At 44.2% G+C, this 23,539-nt stretch overlaps 1 protein-coding gene across 1 annotated transcript in view; it reads left to right on the forward strand.

The window, feature by feature from the left end:
- Positions 1-23,240, forward strand: part of LOC119842764 (zinc finger protein 34-like) — a 24,020-nt gene extending 780 nt beyond the window's left edge. Inside the window, exons 2-4 of the mRNA XM_043497469.1 lie at positions 9,164-9,404; positions 20,755-20,868; positions 21,184-23,240. Coding sequence (XP_043353404.1) covers positions 9,164-9,404; positions 20,755-20,868; positions 21,184-22,115 — 1,287 coding nt within the window. The 3' untranslated portion in view covers positions 22,116-23,240. The remainder of the gene's footprint in view (positions 1-9,163; positions 9,405-20,754; positions 20,869-21,183) is intronic.
- Positions 23,241-23,539: the final 299 nt, after the last annotated feature.

Genomic DNA, 23,539 nt, shown 5'->3' on the forward strand with positions numbered 1-23,539 from the left:
ATCATGCTTAGCCTCAGAATACTACCATCGTAAGAGAGACGGAAAAGAAGTATCAGTGGTTTTACTAGCTTTTGTTAAGTTGAAACTACTTTCAGTTCTGTTGTCCTGTGCAACCTCTCTAATTCCAATTTATTTTTAGGCTAAAAGTTTTAATATCAAGTTGAATTATAGTTGTTGTAATCTAGTTACTTCACTGAGTTTTTACTTGGTTATATTATACTATTTTGTTAAATTGGGCTGTTGAGTTATGTTGATGCTTAGCTACTAATTAATTTTAATTAGGATAATCATCCTGTTGATGCTGTAAGTATCCTAAGTAATTAAGTGAATACCACTGTGTTTAATGCTCACAGCTTTTTAAAATTTATACTGGTCCATTCAATATATTTAACCAATATTGTTTTCATTTACTGTCTTATTTAGTATTTCATATTTAGTTAAGAGGTTGTTTTAAGCAGGGCTTTGGAGCTGTGCTACAGCTCCACTCCAGCTCCAGGCAAAAACCTGCAGCTCCACTGCTCTGAAGCTGCTCCGCGCTCCAGCTCTGGGCTCTGCTCCAGAGCCCTGGTTTTAAGAGTTGCTCCATTGTATTATTTGTTTTATTTACTTTTTTTTTTTTACCTGGAGTATCTCATTTGGATAATTCTTCATGATTTAATTGTTTGTTGGTTTCTTCCGTCATTTTTTATTTCTTAAATGTTTATTTTAAAGTCAATTTTAATGGTTGATTTTGGGACATCCCTTAGTGTTTAGGGAAAAGAATCCCCAATACATTCTTCAGTGGTTACACCCTCATAGCAGTCTCACTAATAACCATAAATTAATAATTCCATGTGCTTGTTTGGTTTTCCTGAACTGGTTGTATGAGAAGGTATTGTTCACAATTCCATCTAATTAATTGTTGTTTCTCTCACTTACCAATTCTGATAATTGTTTGATTATTTTGGTAATTTTACTTTGAAAATTAGCTGGTGTCCAACAACTTTCTGGAGACAGCTTCACCTCTGCATCCCTGACTTCTGAACCATTTTTCAGGACACTTGGACAAGGTGAAAGGAGCTTTTTAACTAAACCCCGAATAGATTTGCTGTGGAGTAGGTGTTTGGAAGACGGAAAGGAAAAAGGAGGAGCCTCCTGACAAGACTGAAGGATGCCAAGCAGATCTGCCTAGTGTGGTAGATACTTTCTGGGTTTTGCTGAACATCTCTGAGAGCAAGGGGGAGATCTTCGGTGATAGCTGGCAGGTGGACATGAAGGGACTTTCTGCATATTATGAGCTGCCAAAGAGGGGACCCCTATGAGGTTCCCTAATTGGTCAGGGAAACATGGTCAGGGATGTGTTGTGGTAGAAAATGAATGTCCTGTAATCCAGTGTGTTTGTGTTGAGATTTTTATCAAGCGTTGATGCTATTAGAAGGGATATGCATCTCAGTTAAATTTTTCAGCTGAGTTGTACAGGACAAAATTTTTGTTGATTTAACATAACATGGAAAATTTCAAACCAATGGCCCTGTGACAAGTGCTGAGCAAACACATGACTGTGTTGATAGGCTCACAACAAATGTGTAGAACAAAATAGTTCTCCTTGTCTTGGTGGATGGAATGGTGTGGGCAGGGCCTGCCATTTGAGGGCACAAAAGGGGGCTGAGTCCATTTCCTTATCCCATAAACACTGTTTTATTTTCTTCTTGGACATATCAAATCACACATTCCGTCAAAGCTAATGACACCCCTTCCTTGGACCCATTTATCTAACAGATCCTTCATCTGGTTTAGATAAGCCATATTACTTAGTCCAGGCCCTCTCTTAAGGATTTCGAAATTTTACTCTGTATGTTTCAGATGTAATTTGAAATTGCTTTAAAACCAAATCCTTGAACTTATAGTCAGAAGCCTCAACAGTAGGTATCTTACTGAATATGTCCACAGCTCTTCCAGTCAATTTTGTGACCGATGTGGTCATCTTGTGAGCTTCAGGAATTTTATGGAGAGTGCACAGTCTCTCAAAGGTGAGAAAATATTCAGCAATATCACCGGAGTCATCATACTGTGGACATAGTCGCTCCCATTTGTGGATTGTTGGGGAAGGATGGTTAAGGTTTTCCAGTAGATTCCGCTCAGCCTTTACCTTCTCCATCTCCAGTGCATGCTTCCTCTCTTTTTCCTTCTCCGCCTCAGCATGCTTCCTCTCTTTTTCCTTTTCCTCCATTTCTTTTTCCCTTGCCTCCATAGCTCTCCTGGGGGCAGCCTTTTTGGCTGTTTCCTTGGTTTCTGTCATGTTTGCCTCTCTGTTTTTAACTAACTTTACACTTGAGAGAGTTAGAAATAAAACAAACAAACAAAAAAACAACTTGGCTTGTCAAAAAAAATAGGTTGTGCTGTGACCGGATACCCATGTTCTCTGATAGTGATTCTCAGCCTACAGAAAAATCCTTTGTCTCCAGGCAAATAGACAGAAAAACCCTCTGGTGGCTCTTGGCTAAAAAAAAAAAAAAAAAAAATTTCTTCAGGTCTGTGAAGACTTGTGAATTTCCCAGCAGGAGGTTAACTACCCTGCCTTTAGGTAGAGAAACTCCAGCTCACAAAAGCAAGCTCCCTTTTGTTATGCTTGTTGCTTTGTCCCCTTTTACAAAACCCTTTACAATCTTTAAAAATCCTTCTGTGCTTCTGGTTAAAAAAAAAAAAATCTCAAAATGATTTCAAGTTAATCCCACTGCTCTGCCACTATGTCAAAGTTCCTTCCCCACTCTGAACTCTAGGGTGCATATGTGGGGACCTGCATGAAAGACCCCCTAAGCTTATTCTTACCAGCTTAGGTTAAACGCTACCACCACCAAAGTGTCTAACAATAATAACAGGGGAAGTGCCCACTTGGAAACATCTCCCCCCCAAACCCCCCTTTCCTGGGGAAGGCTTGATCAAAATCCTCACCAATTTGCATAGGTGAACACAGACCCAAACCCTTGGATCTTAAAAACAATGAAAAGCAATCAGGTTCTTAAAAGAAGAATTTTAATTAAAGAAAAAGTAGAAGAATCATCTCTGTAAAATCAGGATGGTAAATACCTTACAGGGTAATCAGATTCAAAACATAGAGAATCCCTCTAGGCAAAACCTTAAGTTACAAAAAGACACAAAAACAAGAATATACATTCCATTCAGCACAACTTATTTTCTCAGCCATTTAAACAAAACAGAATCTAACGCATATCTAACTAGATTGCTTACTGCCTTTTTACTGACCTGCATTCCTGCTCTGGTCCTGGCAAAAGCATCACACAGACAGAGAGAACCCTTTGTGCCCCCCCCCCCCGCCGCTTTGAAAGTATCTTGTCTCCTCATTGGTCGTTTTGGTCAGGTGCCAGCGAGGTTATCTTAGCTTCTTAACCCTTTACAGGTGAAAGGGTTTTTCCTCTTGCTAGTAGGGATTTAAAGGTGTTTACCTTTCCCTTTATATTTATGACACTCATGCACTCACATACACACACAAGCACACTCCATCTTGTTGTTACCAACTAGTTGCTCCCCTTAACTTCATTGGCTAGATGAGTTAGATGGGGGAGGGATGGAGCTGGGCTTCTGTCAATCTGGATCAATGCTCCGATGTTGACAAGATGAGACCCAGGATCCTCTGCAAGACACCTCGTATTTATAGCAGCTTTCCTCTCATGCAAATCTTTACCAGATTCAAAATCTGTGTCTGTGTCAGTTAGTCATCTCTGGTGCTTCCTTCTGGGTGTTGACTTAATGCTGCCACATTTATTTTCAAAGAGGGTGTTTTCAAAAGAAGGTTTCAGAGTAGCAGCCGTGTTAGTCTGTATTCGCAAAAAGAAAAGGAGTACTTGTGGCACCTTAGAGACTAACAAATTTATTAGAGCATAAGCTTTCGTGAGCTACAGCTCACTTCATCGGATGAAATGCATCCGATGAAGTGAGCTGTAGCTTACGAAAGCTTATGCTCTAATAAATTTGTTAGTCTCTAAGGTGCCACAAGTACTCCTTTTCTTTTTTCAAAAGAAGGTGCTCACTTCTAACTCCCAAGGCCGTCAATATGTCTGATCTTCTTTAATGAGACCACTTGACAAGTTCTTTTGTTCTTGGGTCTGGCTTCCATCCACTCTCCAACTGTTGCAGCTGTCTGGAAGTGCTTGCCTTCCACGCCTTACTCATTCACACCTTATTCATTCAACAGGGCAATTGATTAAAAGGGGGAAGATCTTGTTCTACTCCTAGGGAAAAGACATTGTTCTTCTACCTTAACTATCCTTAGGGGCTATAACATTATACCAAGGCTCAATACAAAGTTTCTATATAAGGATTTGACACAAGTTCCTATTTCAAAGGACTTGATAAAAAGTTGTATGAAAATAGAAGTTATATATGGAAAGACTTAAAACAAGGTTATATGAAGAGGCAAAATTCAATGTCATATGAAGATGATTCCCAATTATGCGAAGATCCTTAATGCAGAGATTTATCTACAGCAAGAAGGGAGGTCTCCTGCCTCATACTGAGAAAGTAGGACAATCAGTGAGTTATCTTAAGTGTCTATATACACATACAAGAAGCCTGGGAAACAAGCAGGGAGAACTGGAAATCCTGGCACAGTCAAGGAATTATGATGATTGGAATAACAGAGACTTGGTGGGATAACTCACATGACTGGAGTACTGTTATGGATGGGTATAAACTGTTCAGAAAGGACAGGCAGGGCAGAAAAGGTGGTGGAGTTGCGCTGTATGTAAGAGGGCAATATGACTGCTCAGAGCTCTGGTATGAACCTGCAGAAAAACCTGAGAGTCACTGGATTAAGTTTAGAAGTGTGAGCAACAAGGGTGATGTCATGGTGGGAGTCTGCTATAGACCACCGGATCAGGGGGATGAGGTGGAAGAGGCTTTCTTCCAGCAACTAACGGAAGTTACTAGATCGCAGGCCCTGGTTCTTATGGAGGACTTCAGTCACCCTGATATCTGCTGAGAGAGCAATACAGCGGTGCACAGACAATCCAGGAAGTTTTTGGAAGGTGTAGGGGACAATTTCCTGGTGCAAGTGCTGGAGGAACCAACTAGGGGCAGAGCTCTTCTTGACCTGCTGCTCACAAACCGAGAAGAATTAATAGGGGAAGCAAAAGTGGATGGGAACCTGGGAGGCAGTGACCATGAGATGGTAGAGTTCAGGATCCTGACACAGGGAAGAAAGGAGAGCAGCAGAATACAGACCATGGACTTCAGAAAAACAGACTTTGACTGCCTCAGGGAACTGATGGGCAGGATCCCCTGGGAGAATAACATGAGGGGAAAGGAGTCCAGAAGAGCAGGCTCTATTTTAAAGAATCCTTATTGAGGTTGCAGGAACAAACCATCTTCATGTGTAGAAAGAATAGTAAATATAGCAGGTGACCAGATTGGCTTAACAGTGAAATCCTTGCTAATCTTAAACACAAAAAAGAAGCTTACAAGTAGTGGAAGATTGGACAAATGACCAGGGAGGAGTATAAAAAAATTGCTCAGGCATGCAGGAGTGAAATCAGGAAGGCCAAATCACACTTGGAGTTGCAGCTAGCTAGGGAAGTTGAGAGCAACAAGAAGGGTTTCTTCAGGTATGTTAGCAACAAGAAGACAGTCAAGGAAAGTGTGGGCCCCTTACTGAATGTGGGAGGCAACCTGGTGACAGAGGATGTGGAAAAAGCCAATGTACTCAATGCTTTTTTTGCCTCTGTCTTCACGAACAAGGTCAGCTCCCAGACTACTGCACTGGGCAGCATAGTATGGGGAGGAGGTCACCAGCCTTCTGTGGAGAAAGAAGTGGTTCAGGACTATTTAGAAAAGCTGGATGAGCACAAGTCAATGGGGCCGGATGCACTGCATCCAAGGGAGCTAAAGGAGTTGGCAGATGTGATTGCAGAGCCATTGGCCATTATCTTTGAAAACTCATGGCGATCTGGGAAGGTCCCGGATGACTGGAAAAAGGCTAATGTATTGCCCATCTTTTAAAAAAGGGAAGGAGGAGGATCCGGGGAACTACAGGCCAGTCAGCCCCACCTCAGTCCCTGGAAAAATCAAGGAATCAATTCTGAAGCACTTAGAGGAGAGGAAAGTGATCGGGAACAGTCAGCATATATTCACCAAGAGCAAGACATGCCTGACTAACCTAATTGCCTTCTATGACAAGATAACTGGCTCTGTGGATGAGGGGAAAGCGGTGGACATGTTATTCCTTGACTTTAGCAAAGCTTTTGATATGATCTCCCCCAGTATTCTTGCCAGCAAGTTAAAGAAACATGGGCTAGATGAATGGACTATAAGGTGGACAGAAAGCTGGGTAGATCATCAGGCTCAATGGGTAGTGATAAAGGGCTCCATGTCTAGTTAGAAGCCGGTATCAAGTGGAGTGCCCCAAAGGTCGGTCCTGAGGCCAGTTTTGTTCAATATCTTCATAAATGATCTGGAAGATGGCGTGGATTGCACCCTCAGCAAGTTTGCAGATGACACTAAACTGGGAGGAGTGGTAGATATGCTGAAGCGTAGGAATAGGATACAGAGGGACCTAGACAAATTAGAGGATTGGGCCAAAAGAAGTCTAAGGAGGGTCAACAAGGACAAGTGCAGAGTCCTGCACTTAGGACAGAAGAATCCCATATACTGCTACAGACTAGAGACTGAGCGGTGAGGCAGCAGTTCTGCAGAAAAGGACCTAGGGGTTACAGTGGGCGAGAAGCTGGAGATGAGTCAACAGTGTGCCCTTGTTGCCAAAAAGACTAACAGCATTTTGGGCTCTATAAGTAGGAGCATTGCCAGCAGATCAAGGGATGTGATCGTTCCCCTCTATTCGGCATTGGTGAGGCCTCATCTTGAGTACTATGTCCAGTTTTGGGCCCCACACTACGAGAAGGATGTGGAAAAATTGGAAAACGTCCAGCGGAGGGCAACAAAAATGATCGGGGGCTGGAGCACATGAGTTATGAGGAGAGTCTGAGGAAACTGGGATTATTTAGTCTGCAGAAGAGAAGAATGATGGAGGATTTGATAGCTGCTTTCAACTACCTGAAAGGGGGTTCCAAAGAGGATGGATCTAGACTGTTCTCAGTGGTAGTAGATGACAGAACAAAGAGTAATGGTCTCAAGTTGCAGTGAGGGAGGTTTAGGTTGGATATTAGGAAAAACTTTTTCACTAGAAGGGTGGTGAAGCACTGGAATGCGTTACCTAGGGAGGTGGTGGAATCTCCTTCCTTAGAGATTTTTAACATCAGGCTTGACAAAGCCCTGGCTGGGATGATTTAGTTAGGGATTGGTCCTGCTTTGAGCAGGGGGTTGGACTAGATGACCTCCTGAGGTCCCTTCGAACCCTGATATTCTATGATTCTATGTGTGCCAAAATACATCTTTTCCTGTGCATTAATTTCTCTTTTATAACACCTACAGATAACCACAAAGATCACTGCAAAATAAACTTCTGCAGTAATTGGACTGTACCTTAGGTGTTTAACGGTAGTCACAAATGCCTTATTTTTTATGTATTGGGAAATATCTCTGCAGCATCATTTGAGGAATTAGCCTCACAATACAGGGTGTGTTTGGAAATGTAAAGGGAGCTAAAAGCTCAGGGCATTGATCATACTATGAGCCAAAGGAATTTCTCTATTGCTTTTCCTATTTCTGTATCCACCTGCCACAGTAAACATGCCTGTCTTGCAATGTATAACATTTCTTTAACCAACACAGGGCCATTATCTTGAGCAAGGGAGAAGAGAGGGCTACAGTGGAGTGGGTGGGAGAGAAGGCACCAAGAAGCATGGGAAAGCAAGTTGGTGGCACATTTGGCCAATGGTGGGATTTGATACTTCAGGGAAATAAACCTTTCACACAGCTTAGTCTGCAGTATCAAAGCCACCCTGAGCACACTGGGGGTAGGGATTTGGGAAGCAGGTCAGGCAGTGAGTGGCTCATAGTTCCCATTCACCCAACAGGGCAACACTCACCCGGTACCTGGAAGAAAGTTGTTTAAATGTGCCTGTACAGTTCTATTGCAATACTGTGGTGGTGGTGGAGCTCCCTACAGCAGTTCCAGTCTGGGTCTCCTGGGTTCTGGGGACGTCTCTAGCACCCGTGGCCCTGGCCCAGACACGCCAGAGATGTCTCAGCTTTCTGAGTGAATCTCCTCCTGGGTGACATTTGACAGAAACGGTCCTCATTGCTAGATCAAAGGCAACAGGAGGAATTTGGTGACAAGCCAAACATTCAGTCAGTCTTGCAGTAATAACATCACAAAGAATAAATTAGTGCTATGGGGAACCCCCTTCCCCACAAAATTAGAAAAATAATTGTATGTTACAATATCTTAATAAAAACACAAAAGTATTATACTGGGAAACACTGAGAGATGTATCAGAGGGGTAGCCGTGTTAGTCTGGATCCGTAAAAGTGGCAAAAAGTCCTGTGGCACCTTATAGACTAACAGATGTATTGGAGCATAAGCTTTTGTGGGTGAATACATGCATGTAGAGATGTAATTGCTTAAGCTTTTATATAATTTAATATTAATTAATCTTAATAATTATATTGTTCATGATGATTTACCATTAAGAACATAAAGTAGCTAAATGACAGAGCCATCTGCACAATATTAAACCACACAAATGATGGAGCATTCAAGCAATAAAAGTCAGCAAAACAGCTTTTTAAAATAAAAAATTAAAAGGAATGAAACTACATTCACAGTGAATTACAGGAAAGAGAGTCCAGTTCAGGCAATCAGAACAGCAGATCAATCCAGTTAGTGAACTGCTATGAGGCTGTATGTGATCTGCATGTTACAGCTCCTCAACTGACAAAGAATGTATTAAACACCAAAACCACATATGGAAATTATGAATTGTTTAGAATGGGTGTGTAAAATATTTCACTGAATCGGATCTCATTTGGCAGCTCAGTGTATCATCTCAAATGGAGAAGATCTGCCCTGTCAAGCCATTGGGCTGAACTTTGCCTTTAATATCACAGTCCTGGGGAGGGGGAGCTGAAAACATCTTCTCCTTAACCCCAGTTCCTGTCCCTGATTTTACCTGCCTGCCCCCTGCACACGCCGTGCCCATCCCGCCCCTCTGATTCTCCCCGCCCCAATGGGAAGCAGAGTCTGGTGGTAGCAAGGGCAGAGTGAGGGCAGAGGCTTCAGCAGCTGTTGCTGCTCCGCAGATCCGGGGCTGAACTTCCCGGGGCAGACGCTGCCGCCGCCTCCATTGTGAGCCAGGAGCCCGGGCGGAGCCGTCGCTGCTGCTGCCCAGCGGGGTCCGTGCGGGGAGAGCCCTTCCCTAGCGCCCCTCGGGGCCCGGCCGGGGGGACTTGCTCCGGGGGCTGGGAGCAGCCCCGGGCTCTGCCGACACCAGCCCCTGAGCCGGAGGCTGCAGGTGAGGGGGGGGGGACCCGGGGGAAGGGCTGGGGCCGGGCAGGAAAGTGACTCTGCCCCAACGGCCCCTCCTCCCCCCAGCTCTGCTCCCGGGGGGGCGGGGGGCTGCGAGTCCCGGAGCTGCTGCCCTCCCTGCTCCCCCCCCAGGCTCTGCCCCCCTGAGCGCCTGCAGGAGCCGAGCCAGCGCCCGGAGAGCGACCGCCCCGCCCCGGGCCGGGCCAGGGACCGAGTCTCCCAGCCCGAGGGGAGGGGGCAGGAGGGAGAGGGGGCAATCAGTGGGGAGGGAGGTTCCCGGCTCCCAGCCCCGGTCCCTGCAGCGCCCCGGGCGGATTGACTTTCCCGGGACAAGGGGAGGAGCAGGGAGAGGAAAAGCCAGTTCCTGCCTCTGCCTGGCCCCCGCGCTGCTGGGGGGATGTGCAACGGCTCCGTGGATTCTGCTCTTTCATGGCAGCTGGAGCTCACAGTGATACCCACAGTGTCGCTGCACAATTTCAGTCTAAAGGGACTTTTTCAGTTGCTTGTAACATTCTCAAATTTTGTAGACGGACCTTGGATCTGATGCAGTCTGGCCGTTACTGTCTTCGTTTTTACGCTATGCAGTGTAGTTGTAGCCGTGCCAGTCCCAGGATGCTAGAGAGACAAGGTGGGTGAGCTAATATATTTTATTGGAGCAATACATACATACCAATATAAACAGAAGTTGGTCCACTAAAAGATATTACCTCAGCTACCTAGTATAGCCAGGGGTGAAAGTAAGTGGAGTGACTTACCAGTACTCTGGGGCCAGCTCTGACCCCCAGAAGGGGCAGGGCCTAGGGTGGAAGGGGCGGGGTTGAGGGGGTCAGAGCCAGCCCCAGCCCACCCTGTAAGGTAAGTGCCCCCCCCACCAGGGTAGCAGCAGCAGCCTGGGGTAGCGGAAGCTCTGGGGGCTATTTAAAGGGCTCAGGACTCCCCTCTTCTACCGCCCTGGCCTTTTAAATAGTCGCCAGAGCCCTGGGGAAGTGGCAGGACTCCAGCGGTTATTTAAAGGACCAGGGCAGCAGAGGCAGCTGGAGCCCTGACCCTTTAAATAGCCCTTGGAGCCCCTGCTACCCCAGGGCTCCAGGGGCTATTTAAAGGGCCCAGGGTTCCCCTCTTCTACCGCCCTGGCCCTTTAAATAGCAGCCGGAGCCCTGGAGTAACGGCAGGGCTCGAGTAGCTATTTAAAGGGCCCGAGCAGTAGAAGGAGGAGAGCCCCAGGCCCTTTAAATAGCTGCTGTAGCCCTGCAGCCGCTACCCCAGGGCTCCAGCAGCGGGGCTCTGGAGGCAATTTAAAGGGCCTGGGGCTCCAGCCACTGCTGGGAGCCCCAGGCCCTTTAAATTCCCCCCTGGGGAAGCAGGGCTGCCCCAGTACGGTGCACCGGCTCTTACCAGTGGGGCGTACCGGCTTACTTTCACCTCTGAGTATAGCTAAAAGCTTTAGGGTAGACAGTCTCTGTCCTGGATGAATTTATTGATGAATGTTCGATGGGAATCCATGTCTCCCGTAAGGAACACATAGTGATCCTGACAGACCTGGTCTACACTAGAAAATTAGGTTAGTTTAAAAATCCACACCACCGAGTGACATGGCTAAAATTACCTAAGTCCCCATGTAGACAGCACTAGGAAAAAGGAAGAATTTTTCTGTTGACCTACCTACCACCACTTGGGCAGGTGGATTACCTGTGCCGACAAGAGAACCCCTCCTGTTGACATAGGTAGTGTCTGCACTGAAGTGCTACAGCAGTGCTGGTGCAGCAATGCAGCCGTGCTGCTACAGCTATTTAAGGGTATACCAAGCCCTCTGTGTTGGCTTCATTATTTCAGTGTAAAGGGACTTTTTCAGTTGCTTTTACTATGCTCGCAGTTATTGGATAGACCTCAGGTCTGATCCGGTCTGGCAAATCCCATGTTCATCTTTAGGGATGAAAGTCTCCATCCAGAGGTTAGTACTTTAGAAAGTTGGGGGGAAACCATGTAGTTTATAGCTGAGAAAGAGCCGGTGGGGAAATGTACACATGTTACTATAAAAATATCAATTTCTGAGCAATTCTAATTGTAAATCTAATGCCTTGGGCTGCAAATTTGACAGAGAGAGAATTCCTAGTTCAAACAGTCTCCTCTCTCCAGTCTGGTTGATTTCTGTGTCCAAGTATACATATCCACACAGGCTGACTTTTTTCCATTCAGTAAAATTAGTTTAATGACTTAAGATCCAATCTTGCAAGTTTTTTACACACATTTGTCTTTGAGCATCTGAGTGATCCTGTTGTTTTCATTTAACGTCTATTTCTGTGAGGGTTTAAAATTGTCTCTGTGGATTTAGTCCTGGTGGGAGAGGCTGGGTCCGTGCTGTAGTTAAGTCACCATGGCCAAGAATTTTACGCACTGGAGCTTAAAGTTGATTTTCTCAGTCCATATTCAGGCAGCTAAATAGGAGGCCTGATGATCAGCTGTGCTGGCCACTCAACCCCAAATCTGGAGGCTCAGCATTTTTGAAATTCAGGCCACTTAGTGAGAGACGTGAATATGGATTTAGGAGTCTAGCTTTAGGTTGCTCTTTTTGAAAATCTTGGCTGAAGCATCATCTCAGAATGGCAGAGGCTAGAACATCTGTCTTCAGGGGAAGGGACAGGGATGAACTGGGATGTGAAATTGTCTAGAGCCCCTGAAACTGCCCCAATCACCCATCTCACCCTGCCAGACTGTAGAATAACGTCTATGTTTCACTCCAGATCATCCCATCCCCTTAAGAGACAGGGAAGGGAAATGGCTGCAGCGGAGCTGGTGACCTTCGAGGAAGTGGCTGTGTATTTCTTTGAGGAGGAGTGGGCTCTGCTGGACCTGGGTCAGAGAGCCCTCTACAGGGATGTGATGCAGGAGAATTATGAGACTGTGACCTCACTGGGTAAGGAATCCTGTCCCCTTGGGTACTAGAAGCTGGTGGTCTCTAAAGCATGTGGGTCTGATTCTGTGCAGGATTCTTCATTGGTCCCACAGATTTCAGAGGGATCAGTCCCTGAAACCCCCACAACACATGTGTGAGAGTCTCTCTCCTCTGCACTCCTTACATGGAACAGGAGTTTCACCGACATAATGACAATGCTGTTGTCCCCATAACCAAGGCTGTCAAGTGGGACAAGCTCACTTTCTCCCACCATTCCCAGGGCAGGTTACACCTCTGGAGCCTCTGTCCCATTTTTTTTTAATGCTTGTAATTTAACTCTGTCATTGCATATTTCTCTTTTTAAGATCTCACTCAGTTCCTTCAAATTTCAACTGTGTCAGCAATAAAACAGCAATTTCCCTGCATTTTGTTCAAGGCTAAAGAAATAGTCTTCAGGGCACTCAGCCTGTTTTCAACATTTCTCTTAAGCCCCAGGATGAGAACTTTGGCTGTGGCAGTGCCATCTATTTTTTCACAATTTTTTTCACAAACTGTCATCAAATTAGGCCAGTTCTTGATATAGTGCTCAAAACAGTCCACTGCTGAGTTCCATTGCATGTCTTGTAGGAGAGTTAGCTTGGGTCCTCCCACTTTTTTCAGAGTAGCTGCTGCAAAGTGGTTGTTACAGAAGTATTTTGCAATTTCAACAACATTCGCCTTTATTTCTGGAACACTGAAGTCTTTGGCTAGGAGATGCATCAAATGAGCACTGCACCCATATGTTATTACCTTGGGACTCTCTTCTAAATAATTTCTTCTCATCTTGAATACATTTGCAGCATTGTCTGTGACCAAGCTGCGTGCTAGACATTTGAATTTTTTTTCCCCACAGTTTGTTATAGCTTTTACTACTACTTCTTGTAAGTATTCTGCTGTGTGTGCATTTCCTGATGTGTCAATTGTTTCTGTAAGGAAACTGTTCCCTCTTCTGTTGTCACACAAGCACACACAACTGGATCATCGTGGACATTGCTCCACTCATCAAGACTCAGGTTAACAATTTCACCCTCTAGACCTTTTGCAAACTGCTCAATTTCTTTTTCATACACTTTATTCAGCAATTTGCCTGCAACATCTGCTCTGTTGGGTGGATTGTATCCTGGTCTTAATGACTGAACCATGGTAATGAAGTGTGGGTTCTCAATCATACGGAAAGGAGAGTTTGTTGCCTAAACAAACCGGGCAATTTTTTCATCAATTACCTCTTTTTGTAATCTGCTGGTTCTTATCACAAGTTTATGGTTGTTTCTGGATGACAGAGACTTTTTTTCTTTTTGCTACAGGTAATATACTGTGGCTATGCGACATACATGATGTGACTGAAACACTATCATTGGCAGATAACTCTGAAACTATAGAAAATGATGGTGATCTTGAAGGTGGATAGTCTTCAGAATCCTGTATGTTGAGGATGGATTCTCCTAAACAAAATAAGTCAATCAGTTATTTAATTATTATTACCATACTGCTCATTTAGTATTATTCATTGCATTTACTGACACTCAGTACTACTTTAAAGGTGAAATTGTAAAAGGAGGATCTGTCAATTTCAGCTATTTATTTTTTATCACAACTGCATTTAAAATGATAGTATCATAGAGTAACAACTATATTTTTTGCTCAAACATGAGAATTCAAGAATAGTCCAGAAGGAAGACCAGGCAGTCCTTAAGAAAGAGGTATGAAATAAAAAAAACTTTACCAGCCTGAAGATCCTACATGTTCAGACATGTTCCTTTCATCATCTTCAATGCAGCTTCCTCCTGAGAAGAAACACTTCTCATGATGTTGTTTCATTTCAGCAACCAGGCCTTGCATTTCTTTGTTGCACTGTTTGCATTTTGCATGTTTGCCTGTCTTATCCACAGGTAGAGGAACTTCATTAAAATATTCCCAAACTGGGTCTCTTTTACGGCCTACTGTCATTATAGGTTTTCCCTTCTAGTGAGAGAATGGTATGGTAGATGTCAAATCAATGAAGGCTACACTTAAAAAGACCTCAAGACTTCTGGAATATGCTGCTCAAGCAGTTTCATTTTTGTTTCTACTGCTTGTCCCTCCCTTCTCACATTTATCTCCAGACTCCTTCTCCTTGTCCAGATCTGTTCTGCCCCCAACAATCTTCTATTCGCTGAACTTTTTGAAACGTTTCACTTTTAGAGAGAGGTAAGGAATCGAGTCTGTGTACACAAGTGTGCAGAGGGACAATAGGGCTGAGGTCTGTTATTTCTCACCTCTAATATTTATTTTAAAACAATTTTTGCTGTTAACAAGCATGTTATCTCTGGACACACAAATCCACAGTTTGAGAACTGCAAAACTAAGCATCCCTGATGGTATCTTCTAGTTTGAGCACTGAGTCCCATTGGGTAGATAGAAAAATTAACCTAAATAATCTATACAGAAGCCCCTGGAACCCCATAAAATTGGGTCCCTAATCCATGAACTATTGGAACTCATTTACAAAATTTTTCTTAAATATTAAAATGAGTATATTGTCTCACACTATAGAATTAGTATTTATAATCCCTATTCCACGATGAGGTATTTTAGGCTATTTCCTCAAAAAGCATTTTATCAAAAAAATCCTATTCAAATAAAAATCCAATTTTTGATTTTTTTTTTTTTTAAATCATTGATTTTTATCCACCCTGTTTGCCAGATAATTGTAGTTTTGTGAAATGGCCCTTCTAAGGCACAAGTTATGTATATCTTGTTGATCTGGATTTCATTCTGTTTGATATTTGCAAATGCAATCTGGGCATTGTTGAGAGCTGTACTGTCATGTCATGTGCATGCTAACCTGGACATTACCTCTGGCTTAAGTCTGCATTTGTAACAACCAAAGATCTGCATAAAGTGCACTGCAAAAGACGTAGAATTCTGCAGTAGCACCAAAAGGGTAGTGAACTCTTAGCATCTTACTTTTTTGAATTTTCTCTGTGGCATGATTTGGGTTATTTGCTTCATAATAATTGCAAAGCAGAAGACATGTAATGAACCTGATCCAGAAACATTTTTTCTTTTCTCTAGGTGATGGTGAAATTGTTACACTATGGTAATTTTTGCAGTGTTGAAGGAAATGGGCACATTTAGTTTAGACAAGAGAAGACAATGGGGACAAATTATAACAGATCTCCAATACGTAAAAGGCTATTATAAAGAGAATGGTGAGAACGTGTACCAGCAAGGGTAGGATAAGAAGGAACCGGTTTAGTTTGCTGCAAGGGAGATTTCAGTTAGATATTATGAAAAACTTTCTAACTTTAAACATAGTTGAGCATTGGAACAGGTTACATAGGGAAGTTGTGTACAGTTACTCCTCACTTAAAGTCATCCCGGTTAACGTTGTTTTGTTGTTACGTTGCTGATCAATTAGGGAACATGCTCGTTTAAAGTTGCGCAATGCTCCCTTATAACGTTGGTTGGCAACCGCCTGCTTTGTCCACTGCTTGCAGGAAGAGCAGCCCATTGCAGCTAGCTGATGGGGACTTGGAACCAGGGTGGATCAGAGGCCCCCTAAGTTCCCTGTGCATCAGCTGCCCAGCAGGCTATCAATTGCCGGTGTGGTGTAGTAAATTGCTCTGCATAGGAATGTGCTACCTACGTGTACTGAGCATGCTCAGTACATCTGCTGAAGCCACTGCCCTTCACCCTGCCCTTATATGCTCAGTACATCTGCTGAAGCCACTGCCCTTCACCCTGCCCTTATTAGCCGTAAGATTCTGTGGACTGCTTTTGACAGGGGTTAAAAAGTGGCAAAAAGGGAGAATCGGAGCAGGGGGGTGGCCAGGGTCTGAACTGGGAGTGGAAATTTAATGGTCAAGGGGGTCAAGCAGATGGAGGCAGCATTAGGAGAGGGGCTAAATGGCAAAATCAGGGATGGGGGGGAGGCAGAGTTAAGCCCAGGAGTGAGGCACTGGCAGAGGGCAAAACCCGGCAGGGGCAGAGGGGGTAACAGTTACCCCAGTGGGATTGAGACACCAGTGCTTCACAAAATAGTTTGTTGCAAATTGCTACAGCTAGCAGTCTTGCATACCTATGATGTGAGAAATTGCTATCTGTAGGAATTAGCCTCACACATATGTAGCAGTGTTACTGATAGCACATCCCTACACATGCATGTGTGTGAAAATGCTATCTATAGGATTGTACTACCTGCAGCAGCGACAGGTCCTCCTTTGCTAAAAAAGGCCATCTGATGTAGCTAATTCAAGCAGTCTCACATGTAAAACCAACCTGATAGCTTTCTTTAATAGTGTAACAAGCCTTGTGGATGGGGGGGAAGTGATCAACATGGTCTATCTTGCCTTTAGTAAGGCTTTTGATACTGTCTCCCATGACCTTCTCATAAACAAACTATGGAAATGCAACCTAGATGGAGTTAAAATAAGATGGGTGCAAAACTGGCTGGGAAACAGTTCCAACAGAGTAAATATCAGTGATTCACGGTCAGGCTGGAAGGACATAACAAGTGGGATTCTGCAGGGATCAGCTCTGGATATGTTTCTATTCAAAATCCTAATCAATGATTGAGATAATGGCATAGAGAGTACACTTATAAAGTTTGTGAATGATAAGCTGGGAGGGGTTGCATGTGCTTGGGAGGATAGGATGAAAATTCAAAATGATCTGGACATATTGGCGCAATAGTCTGAAGTAAATAGGATGCAATTCAAAAAGGAGAAATACAAAGTACTCCATTTAGGAAGAAACAATCGGCTGCATGCATACAAAATGGGAAATGATTCCTGGGAAGGAGTACTGTGGAAAGGGATCTAGGGATCATAGTGGACCACAAGCCGAATATGAGTGAACAGTGTAATGCTGCTGGGAAAAAAAAGTGAACTTTATTCTGGGATGTATTAGCAGGAATGTTGTGAACAAGACAAATGAAAATGAACATACATGTTCTTACTGTATATTCCACTCTATGCATCTGATGAAGTGGGCTGTAGCCCTTGAAAGCTTATGCTCAAATAAATTTGTTAGTCTCTAAGGTGCCACAAGTACTTCTGTTCTTTTTTTTAAAAGGCAATGTACCTAGAGTGGGGTCCGCATACTTAAAGGCGCAATGCGCATCTCTCTCTCTCCCCCACACATGGGGAGTGTCTCTGTCTGCCATGCTGTTTCCCCTCCCTCCATTCGTGCTGCCTTGTAGAGTGTGAGGCTACATTAACATCAATGTGTTAGCCCTTGAGGGCTCAGCCAAATGTTAGTTCATCATTTAGCAGTAAGTCATTCCCCAGGAAATATCCTGCCTTCTTCCACCTTCTAATTTCACCACCTCAACCAAGCTCCACAATCATCATTGTGTACACACACACACACACACACTAAATTTTTCCACCAGACAAAAAACTATATTATATATAATATAGTTGTGTCTGGTGGAAAAATTTTCCCCCTGGAACTTAACCCCCCCCCATTTACATTAATTCTTATGGGGAAATTGGAGTCACTTAACATTGTTTCGCTTAAAGTTGCATTTTTCAGGAACATAAGTACAACATTAAGCAAGGAGTTACTGTAATCCCTATCATTGGGGGTTTTTAAGAATAGGTTAGACAAACACCTGTCAGGGATGGCCTAACTATACTTAATCGTTCCTTAGCACAGGGATGGGCCAGATGACCTGCTGAGGTTCCTTTCAGCCCTATGTTTCTATGATTCTGTTTCAATGATTCTATGACTTGTCCTGAAGCAACTGCTATTTTTTAGTTTTCTGATCAGTTCCTCTTTATCTGTCAAGATGAGAGCTACCGTAGAACTCCCCTGTGTTGAATGCAGCATGTTTTGAATTAGGACATTTTCATCTCCAGTTTTTAGACATTCCAAGAAGAGTTTATAGAGTAAGAGACTTAAGGAGCTCAGTATAATTAAACTAAGCAAAGAGAAGGCTGAGTGTTGACTTGATCATAGTCTACAAGTACCTACATGGAGAAGAGCAGAGGTCTCATCAACCTAGCAAACAAAGGCAAAATAAGAGCCTATGGAGGGAAGCCAAAGCTCGACATATTCAGTCTAGACATAAAGCACAAATGCGTAATAGTGATTTGAATTAACCATTAGAATGACTTACCCAGAAACATGGTGGATTTTCCATTTATAGACATCTTTAAATAAAAAAAACTGGACATCTTTCTAAAAAAAAAATGTAAAAATGTTAAAGAATTCCAAAAATGTCATTCTAAAAGTTCAACCACAAAATATGGGCTTGCTTGTAATAGGGTTTGACTTAGATTAATAATCAACAAGATGTCAATAAACCAAATGAATGTGGCTGTCTAAGTAAAGACAGATCAGCACAAATACAGAAAGGCAAAGGTTAACATAAATCCCCTTCTGTGGACAGCTTCACAGCTTATCCTCTTCTAAACTGGTTAAAATGTTGTGGATTTTTATACCGTACATGTTTACAACTAGTCTAATTGGTTGTCATATTTCTTCTCAGCTACAAACCTCACAATATTACACCTTGCAGGCAGACACTGTCTCCAGTCAGATCACTGTCTTCTACTTTTTCCCTCTTTTATACAAAAAAAGCAATGGTCACAGCAGTTTAACCCTAAGTAATTTTCCATATTATCTTAACATAGCACATGCTATTACAATACTTAATTATATGATTTGTGGTTTACCCATATAACCAATCATTTTATTTTGCCCTTTGCATTTGGAACTTCCCATGTAGCTGCAAAAATAGGCTATACTGTAGATATAAATCCATTCCATTAGCAATACAAAGTTCTTCTGGTAGTAATTTTCCATTATTTCTTTTCACAGAACTATGCAAAACTTTATGAGAGTATGACTTATATGCTAACATGATACAGAAATAGCTGATTGAGTTTCTCTGGCCTGTGTCATGTAGGAGGTCAGACTAGATGAACATAATTGTCCCTTATTAGAGAGGTAGCTGTGTTAGTCTGTATCCACAAAAACAACAAGGAGTCCGGTGGCACCTTAAAGGCTAACAGATTTATTTGGGCATAAGCTTTCATGGGTAAAAAAAACCCCACCTTCTTCAGATGCATGGAATGAAAACGTGGACTCCTTGTTGTTATAATTGTCCCTTTGGCCCTCAAATGTCTGATCCTATGTCTACCCAGGTATGTTGTTAGTCTTGTCTCTGGACTCAGGCACGAGTTACAAAAAAAGAAAAAAGAAAAATCCTATTCATCAAAGTCCTAAGCATGCACTTAACTCCCATTAAAGTGAATGAGACTCAAGCATCAAGAATAAGTTCTTTGCTCAGTGGTGTACCTGGGATCCTATGCAAATGAGCTCTGTGAGATTTATTGGGAGGAAGCGTCTCCTGCATTTGAACCCAGGTGAGAGGAGAATGACTTCTCCTCTAGATCTGTCCTCTCTGGGTCTGTGGTGTATAGAGCAGGTTGAGAAGGTGAGGAGAGCCAGCCTGAGGACTGTGGTTTCAGCAAGCTGGGTGTCTGTGGGGGCAAAGCAAGACTCACAGAAAAACCGAATGACCATTGATTACTATGGGGATGGACCCTAGTGCTAGTCCATCATCACCTCATGAGAGGAGGCTCTTTACTCTCTGCATGCCACTAGGGGCAGGTGTCTAGTAATCTTCTTTCCATGGCCTAGGCAGTGTTTCCTCTGTTTATTTCATCACTGCTAGTATCAGGGCACTCCCTAGAGGCCCAAGTAAAGGATCACAGCCCCAGTGAGCTGGGTGCTGCATGAGCACATAGTGAGAGACTATTCCCACCTCCCCCAGAGAGCTCCCAGTCTAAGTAATATCTTCCATTTCTGACTCGTGCCATAGATGGAATGGTGTATGTAGGTGTGGGAGCCGGGAATCGGCAGTGATGGAGACTTAGGGCTGGTTTACACTACAGCTTAAGTCAATGTAATTTACGTTGCTCAGGGATTTGAAAAACATACACCCCCACTGGAGCAATGTAAGTTACATCAACCTAAGTGCTGTCCAAACCAGTGCTACATCTCTTGCTGACATAGCTTCCGCCTCTCATGGAGGCAGAGTAATTAGGCCAATGGGAGAGTGCTCACCTGTCAGTATAATGTGTCTTCAACTAGACATGCTACAGTGGCACAGCTGCGCCGATGGAGCATTCTAGTGTAGACTAGCCCTAGGTTGAAAACCAGACACCTAGAGAGTGTAGCAGTTCTGCTCATCCACCCAGGGGCACCAGATAGGGCTATTTCCCAGGCAGACTGGATGAAGTCTTGTTCCAAACAAGAGGATCATTTGCAATTTATAGCCCAGATTTTGTATGTGCTGGGGGAAAGAGGAAGGAGCCTCTCTGAGTGGGTGACTCAGATTCTGGGTCTGGGAGTAGTAATAGCAGTGATCATAACAAACAAGAACAATGCTTGTTTCCTTGCCCCCAAGCAGGATTTCCAATTTCCAAACCTGTTGTGATCTCCTGGCTGGAACGAGGGGAGGAGCCATGGGTCCCTGATATCAAAGAGTACAAAGAAAGGGAGAGCCCAAGAGATGCCCACACAGGTGAGTAATTGGCTAAAATGATTCAGTTTTTATATCCTCTTGGCAGCCGTTACTCATGGGTTTTCAACAAACTTGTTTGTCCAAGTAACCATGTAACCCATCCCCTCATCCATATCTGGATGTGAGGAGGAGGCAGAATTGGTCCCCTCCTGTCTCTACTCTGGGGAAGGATCTGGAAGGGATTCCTCTCAGCATTTTTCTATCCCCACAGCAGCTACTTCGGTTTGTTTACCCTTTTGCCATGCATCTTTTTGAGGTTTCCTTTGCTCCTCAGCACAGGGACTGACTCCTGTCTGGATTCTCTCTCTATCTCAGCAGCTGATGGGACGGTGAGTGAGAATGAGGAGAAGAATCCTCAGCCAGTGGAACTGCATGGAGTGCTGTTGGAAAGAGCCGAAGAGGACGTTTCCCAGAGTCCTGAGCAGGGAGAAGCCCGTGAGAGCCAGCACAGGCCAGAGACACAGCAGGGAATCCGGCCAGGGGAGAAATGGGATAAATTGATTCGTCGGAGTAGAAAGGTGAAGGAAAAGAAAGAAACTGTTCAACAGAGAATACCTGCTGGAGAGAGACCCAACACATGCGGTGACTGTGGGAAAAACTTTTGTTGGAGATTAGACCTGATTAGACACCAAAGAACCCACACGGGAGAAAAACCCTATAACTGCCCTGATTGCGAGAGAAGCTTCAGACGGAGCTCAACCCTTATTGAACATCAGAGAATCCACAGTGGAGAGAAGCCTTATAAGTGCCCTGACTGTGAGAAAAGCTTTCGTTGGAGCTCAAACCTCACTACACATCAGAGATTCCATACAGGAGAGAGACCCTATAAGTGTCCAGAATGTGAGAAAAACTTCTGTTGCAGCTCAGACCTCACAAAACACCAGAGAACCCACAGTGGAGAGAAGCCCCATAAGTGCCCCAACTGCGAGAAAAGCTTCAGAAGCAGATCAGAACTCACTCAACACCAGAGAACCCATACGGGAGAGAGACCCTACAGGTGCACTGTATGTGGGAAAAGCTTCCCTCAAAGCTCACAGCTTCTGTTACACCACAGAATCCACACGGGAGAGAGACCCTATAACTGCCCCAACTGCAGGAAAAGCTTCAGCTGGAAATCAAACCTTATTAATCATCAGAGAATCCACACGGGGGAGAGACCCTATAATTGTCACAACTGTGGGAAATGCTTCAATCAAAGCTCAAACCTTAACAAACACCAGAGAATCCACAAAGGACAAAAGCACTAGAAGCGTCATACCAGTGATGGGCCAAGTGAATAACATCTTTGCTGGTTCCCATCAATCTGAGAGGGTCAGGCCACGCTGGACTGGCTGTCTAACAAGGACATGCAACAATTATTAAAGCAGAGAATGAAACCACCTTCTTGGAACAGAGCCATGCGGAGCAAGAGGCTGAGATAAGATTCACACATTGTGATGGGGTTTGATTACAACTTCTCAAGAAGTTCTGAACATCCTCTGATCGGCTCTTACAGTTTAATTTGGTGCTAGTAACCTAGAACCATCTTTATTTTATAAGCTGTAAATTATTGTTTATTCCTGATAGTGTATTAAGTGGAGGGGAGGGTGTCTTAAGCCCTGCCCCTGTCATGGTAAAAGATGCCTATGTTCAGTCTGCAGGGAGACACCAATCTCTGCTTACCATTCACAAACCAGGAATGACAGGCACTCCTCTGGCTATGGGGCCACATTCAGTAGGAGTGTTCAGAGGCTGCCTAACTCCACTCAAAACAACCTACTGGGGGAAGAGGAGGCTTTACCTCATAACCTTTAGCCCAGTGGTTAGGGCACTTACCCAGAGGAGAGAGACCCAGTTCAATTCTGCCTGATCAGAAGAAGGGATTTGCCACCTCTCTGGTGAGTGCCCAGGTACTGAGCTATGGGATATACCGATGGGTGGGTGGGGCCCCTCAGTCTATCCTGTGGAAGCTGTTCCACTGTGCAAAAATACTAAAAGACTCATTGGGCCAAAGAGACTGAAAACGATGTTATAGGACACCCTCCAGCAAGGTGGGAGACCCAGGGTCTAGTCCCTTGCTCCAGTGATGCTTTCAGTATCTATTCACAGGACACTGTCCTGTGAGATAGTTGATTCCTATTCAAATCCCTTCTCATCAGGCAGGGGAGGGGAGGGGACACTTCAAGTGTATGTGTCGGGGGGGGGAGGGGTGTCGTCTCCCACATCCTTTTCAAGCACCCTAACCACTGGGCTGAAAATTATGAGGGAGGGCCATCTCCTTTCACCCTCCCCCAGCCGTTGTGTGGAGCTAGGCAGCCTCTGAACATGCCTACCAGATTGACCCTCTAGCTACCTTCCCCTCATTTGTGAGTTGTGCTGAGGCTTAGGGGAGAGGCTAGGGCTTGGGTGCCTAGAGTGAGGCAGCTGCATGCACATCCAGAAGCAGGAACATAGGCATCTAGAGCAGGTGTTTTCAAACTGGGGGTTGGTACCCCTCAGGGGGTCGTGAGGTTATTACATGGGGGGGGGTCACGAGCTGCCAGCCTCCACACCAAACCCCGCTTTGCCTCCAGCATTTATAATGGTGTTACACATTTAAAACATTTTAATATATTTAAGGGGGGGGGTCGCTCAGAGGCTTGCTATGTCAAAGGGGTCACTAGTGCAAAAGTTTGAGAACCACTGATCTAGA

The sequence above is a fragment of the Dermochelys coriacea genome, chromosome 14 (assembly GCF_009764565.3).
Source record: "Dermochelys coriacea isolate rDerCor1 chromosome 14, rDerCor1.pri.v4, whole genome shotgun sequence".
NCBI lineage: Eukaryota > Metazoa > Chordata > Testudines > Dermochelyidae > Dermochelys > Dermochelys coriacea.